Source organism: Hevea brasiliensis, chromosome 16, assembly GCF_030052815.1.
Source record: "Hevea brasiliensis isolate MT/VB/25A 57/8 chromosome 16, ASM3005281v1, whole genome shotgun sequence".
NCBI lineage: Eukaryota > Viridiplantae > Streptophyta > Magnoliopsida > Malpighiales > Euphorbiaceae > Hevea > Hevea brasiliensis.
Window position 1 is genome coordinate 59512416 of NC_079508.1, and position 15645 is coordinate 59528060.

At 32.7% G+C, this 15645-nt stretch overlaps 1 protein-coding gene and 1 long non-coding RNA gene across 2 annotated transcripts; one reads left to right on the forward strand and one right to left on the reverse strand.

Annotated features, from left to right (window-relative positions):
* Positions 1 to 5482: 5482 nt before the first annotated feature.
* On the reverse strand, positions 5483 to 7349 carry LOC131174806 (uncharacterized). Its single transcript, XR_009145025.1, has 2 exons — positions 6788 to 7349; positions 5483 to 5902 (listed from the first exon to the last, which is right to left on the reverse strand). It is a non-coding gene; the product is annotated as an uncharacterized LOC131174806 (long non-coding RNA).
* A 6652-nt stretch (positions 7350 to 14001) lies between these two features.
* Positions 14002 to 15195, forward strand: LOC110634335 (zinc-finger homeodomain protein 6). Its single transcript, XM_058138064.1, has one exon. The coding sequence runs from the start codon at positions 14002 to 14004 to the stop codon at positions 15043 to 15045; it is 1044 nt and encodes a 347-aa protein (XP_057994047.1). The 3' UTR covers positions 15046 to 15195.
* The last annotated feature ends 450 nt before the right edge of the window (positions 15196 to 15645 follow it).

Consider the following 15645-nt stretch of genomic DNA (forward strand, 5'->3'; position numbering starts at 1 on the left):
ATTATATTATGATAATTGATTTAATATTAATGTATAAAACTAATCATTTCAATTAAAATTAGACTATTTAATAATTATAAATTAATTATAAATTAAGTAGATACTATTAAATTAACATTTTAATATCTTATAAAAATATAAAATTTATATTTTAAAATTCAGGTTATTACATTGTCCGGAGCAAAAAATGGGAGAGAAGATGAGGGAACGGGAAAGAGAAAAGAAAGGTAGGGGGGTTGTTCCCATTTCTTTCATTTTTTTTTTTTATTAACAAATGAGACAACTGAAATTGCAGTTGTCATGCCACCCTCATTATATATATATATATAATACTTTAACATTTAAATTCATTTAAATATAATATTTTATTTAAAATACTTTATCAAATCTCTAATCAAATCAATATTAAGATATTATTAATGTTTATAATAAACTCTTACTTCATAAATTAGTTAAACATAATAATATTATTTAAACATAAAATTATAATAATATAATAAGAATAATTACATTAAATTTAAAAATATTTAAACATAAAATTATAATAAAAATTAAATATTTCTAAAGATTAAATCCAAAATAATTTTATAATGTATTAAAATGACTAAACAATTTTTAAGCAATTAAATACATAAATTATTTATTCTTTAGCTAATAATAAGATCAAGCACAACTTAATAAATTGTTTAAATCAATAAAATAATATTAAAATAATATTAAATTTATAATTTATATTTTTATATAAGAATTCGGATTGTTACATTCTTTTCCCCTTAAGAAAAATTCGTCCTCGAATTTTCAAATAAACAAGGGACAAGGAAAGAGGGCTATTATGATAGGTGTGATCATTTACTCATTCAGCTAAGCAAAATGATTAAAACACTTTATTTTCCAAACTCTTCGTACATTATAGATTGCATTCCTCTGCTCTCTGATTTTACTGTAGTGTCCTAACTGTCATCATATTTTACTAGAGATGCTCTTATCTCTTAACTATTCATTGACCATTTTTCTGACATTTCAAGTATTCACTATACGTTTCTATACTTGACTTGATGTCTCTTAACTTCAATCAACCTTGGCGCTTACCTCTTAACCTTTTGCTTCCCAACGACACGACTTATATTCCTTATCCTACAATATTCTATAAGATGTTTTCTGTAGCACCTATCATAGGCATCTTTATTCTTAATCTTTACTTGTCCTTTGACCTTAACGGTTAGTATATGTGCATCTTCACACTTTCATGATACTTCAAATTTCCAATCTATTTATATCATTACTAAAGTACTTAGACTAACCTCTATCCATCTTATGTAACTAGTCAGGTATAGTTCCCTCCAAGGGCCAAGTGTATCATTTATTAACATTGGAAAGTGAACTGGGTCTCTCCTTCTACGTGACAAAAGTGTTTGTGTTCTCTAACAACCTAGTTAGTGTGAACTTATCATTTCCCACTCCTTCTCTGGAATGGAAGTATCTTGACTTCTTCCTAAAGCTTCTGATCGTGTGACATACCTTTTGATACACTGGCACTTGGATCGAGGCTCTATTACTCCCTCAATCTATCATCTCACTATAACTTGTTTTAAACATCCCTTAGTGTATCCTTAGCATACTTATTCCTCCTTATTCTCCTCATTGTAACCAACTCTGTTTCTGCTATTGTTGATATCTTTTCACTCTGTTGTACTTATTCTTTAACGTTAGTCCTGTATTGATTACTACTTCCATTACTTCTGGAATTCTAACTTTACGATTGACTCCTACCAGTACATTCTTCCATTATGTGACATTTATAATCGACCATAGAAAATTTCTTCTAGTATCTCTTTTCCCAACTTGACCTTCAGAATATTATTATTTCCTACTACCCTTTGTAGTAAATTATTCGTCATGGTTAGATAAGTATCCTTGAATTTATAATTTTTACCTGGACTTTCATAGTAGTGAGAAATGAGTATTGTATTATAATCCCAGACAAGATATTTCACGTATTCGCTCTCTTTAATATAGTCACAACCACGGCCCACAGCTTTCCAAACTTCAGCCTCAAATTTACCTACCAATAGCAATTTCATCCACTGAAACTCATCCACAAATAGCACCTCATATAGCTTATAGTTCAGAAGGGTTGCAAGCCCTGATATTTAACTCAATTTAACTCTTGTCACTACTTTGATAATCCTTTCATACTTAATATTAGGTACATACTTAATGTCATTTCCTTTTAAGGAAAATGTGTGCAGACTGGTGCCTATCAAATTCTTAAATATTGAGTCATCTTAATATTATTTTCCTTGCTTATGTAGACTTTCAGAGCCAAAAGTACGATCTAAACTTGAAGAAAAAGAGAAGTTTTCTCCTACTGACATTAGCACACTATTCATATCTCATGGTCTTCTCCCTGAAATTTCATCATCTTTTTCTATAAGATATCAATTATAACAATCCTTCTGTTGTACCACTGATTTGCCTGACATATCATCTTAAGATTTTCTATCTTCACTTGTACTCCATTTCTACCTTTTTTATACCTACCCTCGCTCCTTCGCATCCCTATATCTCATTGTGTTCTAGATGATACATCTCACTAACAGACTCTTCTAGAACTGATTCTAATCATACTTATGGTCATAACCCTTATCCTTATACTGCTCAGTGACTTGTGATTGCAACTCATACATATCTCTTCCTACTCTATCTCTTACTGTTGTCCTGTCATTATTGCTTCACTGCAAAGTGATTCTATTGATCACACTAAAAATGTTCACCTGACATTCATAACGAACCTCTAACTACCTTCTAACTATCTGAAAAGTCTAACCTAAAGCCTATGTGTTATTATCTATAATTCTTTTCTCTCATCGTACCTATTTGATTCATTAGATCGACTTTTATTCAACTTACTACTTACTAACTTCTTTTCTCTACCTGATTAGATAATTCATAATACCATTGCACACCTTCTAGCTTTTGCTCATTATTATTGTATTCCTCGCCTAATCTTCTTGATACTATTAACAAGTTAAAGAAATCTTGCTCCATTGCTATCCACTTCACTTTAGGAATAGGTAATAAATAGAGTATGATCCAATCATGCAACCCAAAATCTATATTCTAGCCCCCTGGCACTACCTCAACTACATCATGCTATGAGTATCACATTACTAGATTCCATACCTCCATCACTATTATCACTAGTGTGGTCCCATTTTGGGTTCTCCACCCTTGTCATTCACCTTGCCAAGAATAACACTTAGCCTACCCTATATCTTAACTTTGTTCATTTTATTCTGCACCATTCAGGTTGTCCTTTCATTTATTTCCTTTGTCTTACCCAAAATAGAACTTGACTATTCTATCTCTGGTTCCATTTTTCTTCCTAACACGACAGCTGTACTTGCTAACTATATCTTTCAAAGTCTCTACCAGGTTATCACATAACTGTGCTACTTAGATTTGGTCCTTTGATCACTCTAGTTAGTACTTCCACTGGTATTTAGATTATGTTGCATCTGCAATTAATTGTCCAAACTTTCATTTTGCATTTTCTCTATCCACTGGCCTTCTGTGATTTATCTTCGCTAATTTATTACTCTTAACACTATTATAATTAGATTATACTATTCTTTTGAGCAATATGAAGTTAGAAAGGAACTCAGGAAATTGCAGTCATACTTTTATTGCATGATCTCTATTCTTATCTTTTAGCTTACATAATACCCTTACTACCTCGAGAATTGATTCTGCAGTAATTTTATTTATTTGTTATTATTATTAGTTTATTATTATTATTATTATTATTATTTTATTTTATTTTATTTTTTTTCTGTTTACTAAATTAGCCAAAACTTAAGATACTGGGCACCCAAACCCGTCATTCAATTTAAAGGCTTTACATCATAACTGACTACAAAAAAATGTACTACATCTACCACCTTGCCACAACCATGTCAGGCCATCTGCTCTCTTATCATACTTTAAACCCCTTAAAGTGTCGTTTTCACTGGCTATGAACATCATTCATAGCATCCTGTCTCATTTAGGGGAGAAAAATCGTACCCTGTGCCCTGCTGCTACACAAAGAAGATACTATTTTTCACTAAACTTTAGGTAAAGGCCCATTGCAATGCCAAAACTATCTAAAACCCCATATAAAAGATCAAATGGCCTTAACCTATAGGTGTTACTTTTAATTTATGACTATACTGAAACCTCTAGTCTTTTGGCAATTCCTGATGTAACTGTAGCTCATGCTATGGCAACTGAGTCACTGACTCTAGCTACCTTACAGCTGTGACTCTTCGATATTTTAGCTCTAGGGTTTTAAATCTCTACATAGGATTTCCAAACTCTTTTGCAGTAATAGAACCTTATTCTGGCATAACTGCACCAAAGCAGAGACTGTCTACAAACATCCTCATAATGAAGCACCATAGGGATGCACGCAGCTCTACATAATAATCCCATGTCGGTACTGTAATCTGCAGCTTACAGAGCAGACATTGAGAATATTGTATAGTTACTATGATACGTCCTGACAGATTAAGTCTCCTAATCTCTTATCTCTCTTGAATCTACTATTATCATAAACTTATTCTAACTGGGTCATCCACTGACGACTGCCCGCAGTGGTATCCTCACCCTTATTTAGTGCCATTATACTATCAAAACTCACCTTTATGTACTCGTGCCTAGCACCAGATAGGCACAACACTTGGACCCATACTGATAGAAATATAGTGTTTCTTAGAGAACGTATTTCCATGGCAGACCTCAACATGTCTGCTAACTCTATTTCACATTTCTATGTACTCCATGAAAATCAAGACACTAACTGAGGCACTCTTATATTTCCTGAGATATAACGCAGAATCTAGAAACAAAGAATTACAGAAAAAGATGAAACAGAATCCTATACTCCGCATGTAGCCTCCTAACAAGACTCCTTTTTACACTCCCAATTACATTATTTCCCATGAATCTAAAGCCTAAGCTCTGATACCACATTTGTCACGACCCAACCTATGGGCTGGATCGGCACCAGGATCTGGACCAGCCTAAAGCCCCCAAGACCAGTAATAAGTCTTACTGTTCCCAAACCCATAACCAGACCCACAATTTAGGCCCAATATGTAAATAAAATAATTTAAATTAAACTATTATAATTTTATTTCGGGTCAACTTAACCCAATAATTATTCGAATCTAAATTAGGGGAGCCCAGCTCAACCCTGTTACATCATTAAAAACTATTTAAAACTCATAAAAAATTTTCATTTATTAATACAAAAACTTAAATTCATACAGTCCCTGACAAGATTAATGCTATTACTAGTACATGCGGAGTTCTAAATTATAAATTTAAATAATAATAATACAGTTAAGTAATTTTTCATAACCTACGAGGAAATGAATAAGTTATTCTGAAAAAGGTCTCCTTCTATAGCCTGAAAAAAAAAGGTGAACAGGAGTGAACGTTTGACTCAGAGAGTAAAATACTAATTTTGACTACAATTTCTATAGCTATCTAAAGCTAATACATCATAAGGAGTGGAATGCAATATCATCAAAATTTTCATACAAATCATATCATAACAGTAAAAAGGTAATTTGGAGCGCTCACCCTCCCAACACTGTTCAAACAGTACATTTATGGGAGCTAATTCCCTATACAGCTCTCTTAATTCAACCTCTGCCAGTGAGTGTCTCTCAAGCCGGACTTTTGCTTAATAAATCAAATGCGGGGTCCCAGCAAGTGTCTCTCAAGCCGTGTCTACCCCGACTTATCCATAAAGGACCGGGTCCCAGCGAGTGTCTCTCAAGCCGTGTCTACCCGTCATGTCCATATCCAATACTATACCACACGCATGCCAACGCACGCACATTGCTCCAAATTACTACAAACAACATCCATGGCACTTCATCAATTATGAATGCAACAAAAAATGTGTCTAGTGTTTAACTACATAGACGCATATTTATCAGTAATGCATGGGCATGCTTGAACATATAATAATATTGAAATTATAATTAAAATTAATATTTTACTCACAATACACCGGGGACTATTGTGGCTGCTGGATGGAGAAAAATAGCTGACATCGATCACCTAATTAATTATATTATAAATTTATTAGTACTAAGTCAAAATAAAACTCTAAAGAGACAACAGACAGCCTAATTCATGTTGAAAATCCGGCACAGTTTTCCTTATACCTGGGACTTACCCAACCTGTAAAAATGGTTCAAATAACACTTCTAAACTTAACACATATCTCATCATCATTATATAGCCCTCCTGGGCCCTCCAAACCAGGCAATACTCATAATCTTAAAAATTACGTTTTGGTCCCTATAATTGATATTTTGTAAAATCCACTCAAATAAGCTTTAAAAATTCTAAAATTTTGCTCTGCAACCCTTAGCAATATTATAAGGCTATTGCAAAAGGAATCAAAATTTTCTGATCATCCACGAATATTTTATGAATTTTATTCTAACCTAATACAAGACAAAAATTGAGTAATGTAGAGTTTGGGTTTACCTATGCCAAATCTGACACCTGAAACGCGTCCAGAACATCTGAAAATACTAGGATTAACTATAATATCAATCACGTTCTGAGACGGGCCGTCGGACAGCCGAATCTGGCTGAAAATGCGGTCCCGGCGCTGGTGAGCTATTTTCAATCCGATTGCACCTAAATTAATTTCAAATTTTGTTAATAATTATCATAAAATTATTTTTAAATTTTGAAAATTAAAAAAGTTCAAAAATCTCACCAAGCGATCTGGACTGTCCGATTATTGCCTTTTTCAAATGGTGTCCGATCGGAGTAAGACCAGTCCTATCTCAAAGATTTCACCATCTTGAGTCCATCGGTGGTCTCGGATTTTTGATCTGGCGGTCGGATCGCCGGGAAAATGATAAGAAACCGATAAAACCCACATGATTTTTTCTCAACTTTTCCTCGTCGGATCGTCTCTCTCCGGCCACTATTGGAGGTGAGGCTAGTTGGGTCTTGAAGCTTGCTGTGCCAGGAGTTGAACAAGCCCTCCCTTGCCGGAAACAACCCTCAGACAACGCTAGAAAGTAGCTGCCTCGCACACGCATCTGTCTCCCTCTCCCTCCTTTCTTGCTGCTTTGGTGGTCCTTGCCGGCGTCCATAGTTGCTGGAGGGCGGCCGGTCAGTGCGAGGGGTTGCTGGGGAAGGTGGCTGGAACCTTGGCCGGCAGTGATGGTGGTTGGCCGGAGCAAAAAATGGGAGAGAAGATGAGGGAACGGAAAAGAGAAAAGAAAGGTAGGGGGGTTATTCCCGTTTCTAGTTCTTTCATTTTTCTTTTTCTTTTTTTATTGACAAATGAGACAACTGAAATTGCAGTTGTCACGTCACCCTCATTATATATATATATATATATATATATATATATATATATATATATATATATATAATACTTTAACATTTAAATTCATTTAAATATAATATTTTATTTAAAACACTTTATCAAATTTATGATCAAATCAATATTAAGATATTATTAATGTTTATAATAAACTCTTACTTCATAAATTAATTAAACATAATAATATTATTAATAATAATAAGAATAATTACATTAAATTTAAAAATATTTAAACATAAAATTATAATAAAAATTCAATATTTCTAAAGATTAAATTCAAAATAATTTTATAATGTATTAAAATGACTAAACAATTTTTAAGCAATTAAATACATAAATTATTTATTCTTTAGCTAATAATAAGACCAAGCACAACTTAATAAATTATTTAAATCAATAAAATAATATTAAAATAATATTAAATTTATAATTTATATTTTTATATAAGAATTCGGATCGTTACATAAACCTTAATCACAGAGGAGCTTAAAAAGTTTCTAATCATTGTCCAAGTAGAACAGGAACATAACATGATGTATTAAGGATTCTTTTTAGACAAGAAAATCAAAATCTTTCAATAAGCTTTGAGGATTTCAATTGTGGTGACTGGTAAAAAGCTCATCAGTGATCCTAAAGTATATCAGTGATAAGGTCATATTGCCTTTCTATATTTGATTTGATTGCGATTAGAAATTATTAGACTTGCTTCACGCTCCCTTCTCACCATTATCTCACCTGCATAATTATTAAGATATAATTAATGTAATAATTTACAATTAATTAAAAATTATAATCATTAAAATATGACATTTTGGAGTCTAAATCACAATTGACATGAATGGAATAAGGTGAAAATGATATCATATTAGTGTCTTTAGAAAAGATGTTTAGTGATTTTTAAGAATTAAATTTTAAATAATTAACACACTACTCTGTAAAAGGCTCAATTGTTGGAGAGGATACAGCAACAACAGACAAAATACATTACCATATGAGTCCTTAATGTGCAACCAAAGGCATCCTTTTTGAGTTGAGCTAGCTATCAAGTGATGAAAACGTATTGGAGGGATTGGCTTATGGGTGAATCAGAATTGAGCTATTTCCCATTACTTTCTAATAGTGCATTATAGACAGAAAATGGACACACCACAACTGTTTGCTTTTATACCGCACTGAACAGTGAACAATTCTTGCTATGCTAAGTAGTGCTCTTATTCCTTTCATATATTGAGAGGTAAGTTGACTGGCTCACACACCCATTTCATTGTCGTTGCACACATTCTTGGGTGGAAACTTCTTTGGAGTCTGGGATATATTCCATCTCATATGCTTAGTTGCTTACATTCGTATTCCTCTTCTGTTTTGTTCAAAATTCAATCACTCTCATGAATGAGGCCCTGATCATTAAGCCCTTGAATTCAACAGATTCAAAGTTCAATTCTCACTATAATTAGTTTGTATCATTATATTTAATTATTTATTTTTATATTTACAAATATATTTTAACTTTAACCAGCTTATTTACTTTGACTTAAACCGAAGACAATCAAAAGTCTAATCTAACCGATCCAGTAATTAAAGGTATTTTACTCGATCTAGTAGAGTTAAATTCGAATATCCACTAATCCAATTCTCCGATTAAAAAAAAAAAACATTTGGCCAACTTCAATTAATTAATTAATTAATTTTAATTGTAATTAACTTGATTAAAATGCATCTTATGCTCGTAATAATAATAATTGAGAAGAGGAAGAAACAGATACTGATCTCTTGGCTAGGCATTTGCAACGTTCAAAACGGGGTTACTGGTGGGTGCATTATATTATTAATTAGGGGAAAACATATCTATCCCTATTTGTTTAATCACTCATCTTTCTTCCATTAATTTAATCACTCTGAGAAACCAAATATATTCCCTCCAAATTGGAATTAGTTAAGTAGCTTATCTAGATAATTTAAATTATTAATTTCAAATGATTTAATATTATTCTAATCTATCCCATAAATTCCATATAAACAAAAAAAATTAAACTTTGTAGCTTTTCCTAATTTGTTATAATAAACAAGCTAGTGCCAGAAGAGACACCAATCAGATTGAATTAGATAACATTTTCTTTTGATAAATGATAATTTTAAATAAGATTGAACATGCTTCTTCTATCAACTTGATAAAAGAAAGGAAAATAATAATAATAATAATAATAATAATAAAAAAGGTCTCTGCTTCTTAATTTTTTGCGTTTTCTTTAGAAAACAAATTTTCCATGCCTTAAAAAAGTGATGGATTAAAATATTATAATGAAAATGAAAAGGTGAGGACTAGAATATAATCGGCTTTAAATACATAAATAAATATATCAATTCGAATGAATATTTAATTTATTTTTCAAAAATTAAGGATGCAAGTATAAATTTTATAAATATTAAAAAAAAAATGACTAATTTTGCTGTTTGGTTCCATAGAGTAGTCATCTTTGTGGATGAGCGGAAGTGAGGGACCTCTAATGGTGTACAGATGCTTGAACACCTAGCTAGATAAACAAAAAGTCACTGTTGGATGGGTCTCAAGCGTGATTAACAAGAGCGAACCTCTTGCCCTCTATGGTGTAAATGAGAATTCTTGACTTTTAAGTTAGGTACAATATAAATGAATATAATATTTCTTATTTTAGGCTTTACATATCTTGTTAAGTTACTTAAATAAGTATACATTTACTTGTTTGGAAGTCGTGTAATAACGGAGATGTCGAGTGGTTAGCATGTTATGGTTTTGTTAGATACTTCTAACATGTTTAAGTGACTTGTGTTGGACATCATATTTGAGATATCCCTCATGGCTTGGAACTGCTTCAGGTGTGGTGTTTTGATGCAAGCTAGAATTGCGTTTTTGGCACAGTTATTTTGAGTCCTCTAGTGGCGATTGAAGAAATACTTGTGTTTTCGGCAAGGAACAAATGTTGGTGGCAAATGATTTTCGCATTGTCCAAAATCAGGTGCATGTTGTTAACCTGCCGTCAGCTGAGCTGCTCTTAATCTGTATGGGGATGAGAGGTCAAGTAGAGAAGAAAGATGGTAGCCTGGCCACCTCCTCTGACAAGCTGGAAAAAAATTGAACACCAAAGGCACTATTAAAGGGCATTAAGCTTTGGCTTATAGTGGAGGAATGGTGCGAAATGAACTAGGCAGATGGTTTGGAGGTTTTGTAGCAAATGTTGAGAGTTGTTTGGTCTTGTTCGCGAATCTCTGGTCTTTGGAGAACAACTTAAGAATTGCTTGGGAAAAGGGTTGCGGAAGATTTTGGTTGAAAATGATAATAGTTGTAATTTTTTTTTTTTTTAAATCCTTGCCAACTTATTTTAAGAGCCTTACTCGCGTATCAAAGCGTGTTTTCATGCAGCATGCTAAAAAAGATTTTAGATGTGTGATTTCATGTGACATGTTAACTAGAATTTTAGGTGTTTAAATGTTATAATAAAGAAAATGTCAAGGTACCAAATGACTTTTTTTTGTAAAGGTTGAGGGCCAAATAATGTATTTGGCCTATTTTTTACATATATTTGATACATGTTTCATATATTTATAGAATGGTTGATCACATTTTAGGTACTGACTAGAAGTAGATTTTGATGAGCTTCATGTCCTCATCTGATCAAATTAGACTAATATCCTTTAATGATATAAGAATCAGAGTACATAATATCGATTTGGGTCTAGATGATATCAAATATCATTTATCGTGAAACACTCAAATCTATTATGTAGGTTTGCCTATAATGCATTTTTTTATTAAAAAAATAAATACGCACACATATGAGGTCAGGGAATGAATTACTTTGTAACGTGCGTATTTTTAATTACATCAAATTTATTTTATTTTAATAGTGATTAGAAAATTATAATTAAAAAAATAAATTATTTTATTACTAATTTTTAATTATAAAAGGAACAATTAAGCAAATTATTATCATCGTACTTATAAGATTTTATGTCATTTTAAATCGTTATTCTTTTTATAAAATTAAAAAGTTAAAAGAAGATTTTAAATTAAAAGCCGGTTTGATATTATTGTTAAAATTATTGTTGAGAAAATTATTTTTTTAAATATATTAATTAAAAAATATTAAAAAATAATTAAAAATTAAATTTAATTAATTTTAATCATAAAAATAATAAAATAATTTTTTTTAAAATATTTTCTTTAATAGTATTTAAAATTATATTTTTATTTAAAAAAATAATTTCAGCCTGACAAATAAATTGTAAGATGTCAAATGAGAAATTTAGGAGGAAAGAAGAGCATGTTGGATGGTTTTGAATGCTTTAAAAACCTAACATTTGAAATGTAACAAGTAGTAGATTAATGCGAGGCTGCGCGCTTCACATCTCCTTCACCTGCACAAAGCTTCGGTCAACTCGAGGAAGAAAATGTAACATTGGCGGTCCTCTCCTGCAATGTAAATAGACTTCTTGATGTTACTTGCTTTTATGGTTTATTTTATTTTTATTTTGTATTTATTTATGTAAAATGAAGGGAGAGAAATTAATTCCTTTAATATCTTTTTTTTTTCAAAGAATTCCTTTACACTATGTTTAGAAACTTTTCAAGGGAAAAGAAAATAAAAAAAAATTATTTTATGAATAATAAAATTATAATTTTACCTTTAAATTTAAAAAAAAAATTATAAAATTTAGAGTTATATTTATAATTTTAAATACCTTTCTCCTACTTTTCTTTCATTTTAAAGAAAAAATAAAAAAAATAAAATATTTTTATTTTTCTTATAAATTTTCACTCCTTTATTTTCTACTCAATCTAAATAAAAAAAACAAAAAATAAAATTATTTTTCTCTCATATTTTCTTTCTCCTTTTATTTTTCTCCCTCATTAAACATAGCGTTAATATCAATTCTATTTCCGTCGTATTTTCTATTAAAATTCATCACTTTATATATTTATTATATTAATAATATAATATGACTCATTAATGCATAATACCATAGAATTATGATGTGCGTACTTGTGAAACATAAATTATTTTACTTTGATTAAAATAAAAAAAAATTGTATCTTAATTTAATTGAAAAAGTAATTTTAAATTAAATATAATCTTATATATTAATAAATTAATTATATCCATTTAAATACCAAAAATAAAAAGAAAGCACAGAAGAGATTATGTAAATGAAGATGCCAACGATGTGAAAAAGATGAGAGCCCAGGTTATTGGTTAATAGAGAAAGAGTGGAGTTGCAGAAACTGCAGCAGACGCACAAACGCACAGCCACTGAGAGAGAGAGAGAGAGAGAGAGAGAGGTCTGACACGCAGAAAGGACAAAAACTGGGCTGTGGACCAGAGTATTCCTACTTTACTTCACCCCCACCAGACCACAAAGAAATAAAAAAAAAAAGTGCTTTTGTTCTCTCTCTCTCTCGTCATTTTAGGTTAAACCCTTGCTTAAGAGCTTCTCTAATTGCGTTTTAACTCTGATAACACAAAACTGAGACTACTTTAGAAGATGAATATTGGGTTTGCTTGAAGATTCCAAGCAACCAAACCACACGTCAAAGTCACAGCCCTCTCCCTCTCTCTTCCTCTCTGTGTCGCACTTAAAACACATTCATTTGGCTGGTTTAGGGTTGCAGCCTTGCAGAGAGTGGCGCAGAGAGAGAGAGAGAGAGAGAGAGAGAGAGAGAGGATAGAAACAAACAAAATACAGAGGGTGGGGAAGGTAATAATTAGGAGCTGGACCAATATGCAGGCTATGGAAGAGAACTAACATGACCTTGTCGGTTGTTCTGCAAGAGTTCTCTTGTTCTGGGACTGGGTAATCATCCATCTCTTATACTTATCACTGTTTTTTTAGTACAAAAGCCACAAAACCAGCCCACCTGTTGCTTTGATACATGGATTTTATAGGGTTGGATGGGATTTTGGGAAACAGCCCTCTTATGCATCGCTCTCCTACTATGCTTATCACCTCTTCTTTCTTATAATTTTAAGAATTTAAGATTTCTTCCTTAATAGCTTCTGCAACTATCAGCTTCACGGTGCAATTACAGCTTTGTTACTTCAAAATCTACAGTTTAATTGATTAAGGTAAGTATTAGTTTATTCTAGATAGTAGGGGGCCACAGTAGTCTCATTTTTCCCGTTTAATATTTTTTTTAATGAATTTTCTTTTTCTTTTTCCTTTTCCCTGTATGTCTTTTTAAAATTGGGTTTCGCAGAAATTAATCTCTTCTAAGTCTAATCATAAGTCTATACACTGCTCAATCACTTGCTTACGTCTTTAGGAAATAGGGTTCAAATCAGTGAAACGAGTTGGTGGATATCCATCCATAAACGTCAAAATCAGAATAAGAAAGGAGACTAATCTTCAGAGTTACCTAGTGATTAGTTCTTTGATGATCGGCTTAATTTGTTCTGGGATTGGATTTGGATGGGCTAAACTAGGGTTGAAAGGATCACAAGAAGATGCCATGGTTTTCCAATAAATAATCAGGAAGATGATGATATTGCTTTGAGAAGTGGAGGGTACCTGAGATCAAGACTTGGATTCGAAGCTTTTATATTGCAGATCAGTTCAGTTCGATGGAACTGAGAGGCCAAGATAAGGAAATAGGGATGCCAAGCTCTCTGGGTTACAATCCACCTAATAGAGATTCCTCCTATAAAGTTCCTTCTGCTTCCATAATTTCAACCTTCGGAGAAAGAAAGAGAGATCATCGTCATCAAACTGCTACAACTCAAACCCTTGAACACCATCCTCTTCCACTGAATCGACAACATCAAACTCCCAAACCCACTAGAGATTCTGACCTAATCCCAGATCCAGCTTCAGCCTCGGCTCCACTTCCAATTGCTGCCACAGGTGCAACCAACACTACACCTACTCCCGGTAGGTCCATTTCTAGATCACCACCACCACCACCACCACCACCACCAGCATCAACCACTATCACCACCGAATCAATATCATCAGTTAGATATCGAGAATGTTTGAGGAATCACGCGGCAAGCATGGGAGGACTCGTCGTCGATGGATGTGGAGAATTCATGCCAAGCGGCGAGGAGGGCACCCAAGAAGCCTTGAAATGCGCAGCTTGTGAATGCCACAGGAACTTTCACAGAAAAGAGATTGATGGAGAACCACCACAATGTGCAGCCAATTATTACTACAAAAACAATAACCAAAGAAATACATTACCTCTTCCTCAACAACTCGCCACTTCACTTCCTTCACCACAAGCTCCTCCTCTTCAATATCATAGATACCCCCGTGGTTTTTCTTTTAGCGTCTCCACTGCCCCAACTGCACCTATGATGATGACCTTCGGTGGCGGAGGGGGCAGTGGTGGAGCGGAGTCATCAAGTGAAGATCTCAATATTTTTCAGTCAAATTTGCAGGGGGTAAGATCCAAGCGGCCGTCTTCGTTGAAGAAGAGGTTTAGGACAAAGTTTAGCCAAGAACAGAAGGACAAGATGATGGAATTTGCAGAAAGATTGGGATGGAAGATTCAGAAACAAGATGAGCAAGAAGTGCAGCAGTTTTGCTCACGAGTGGGTGTAAAGCGAAAAGTTTTCAAGGTTTGGATGCATAACAACAAACAATCCATGAAGAAAAAGCAAATGTAAGAGCAATTCTAACCCTTGAAAAACATATATTATCGTTACTGAAAGATAATATATTTGTGTCTACAATAATAGATTATATGTGCATAACCGATCAAATAAAAGGGATGATCAATATAGGTTAGCAGTGGCTATTAATTTTTCCCCCTTTCATATACTCAGAACTGTTTATTGACATGAATCGTTCTTCATTAGATGAACGTACAGTGATCACAAGTTTTTTAGAGTGAAACGAAATGGGATTTCTCAACTTTTCTTTTTCCCATTGCCTGCCCAATATTTTTCTACTGCGTAGAGAGAAATATACGCGTGTGTGTGTGTGTGTGTGATGTTTAAAAAGAAAAAAAATGAGAGTGATAAGATTAAAAGGCTAATTAGAATTTCAGTTAGAATTAAATCAAACAATTGTTTTTTTTTTAAGAAAAAAAAAAAAAAGAAGAAAGGAGAAAGATGAAACTGCGTTTGGCCGAGGCCTTATGAATATGGAAGTGATGTTTACTTTCTTGTGTATGTTCATGTTTTGTTTTTTCTCCTTTTCCCTTTTCTTTTTAACTGAAAATATCATGCGTGGAAATTTCTCAATCATCCAAGATGGCCCCTCTA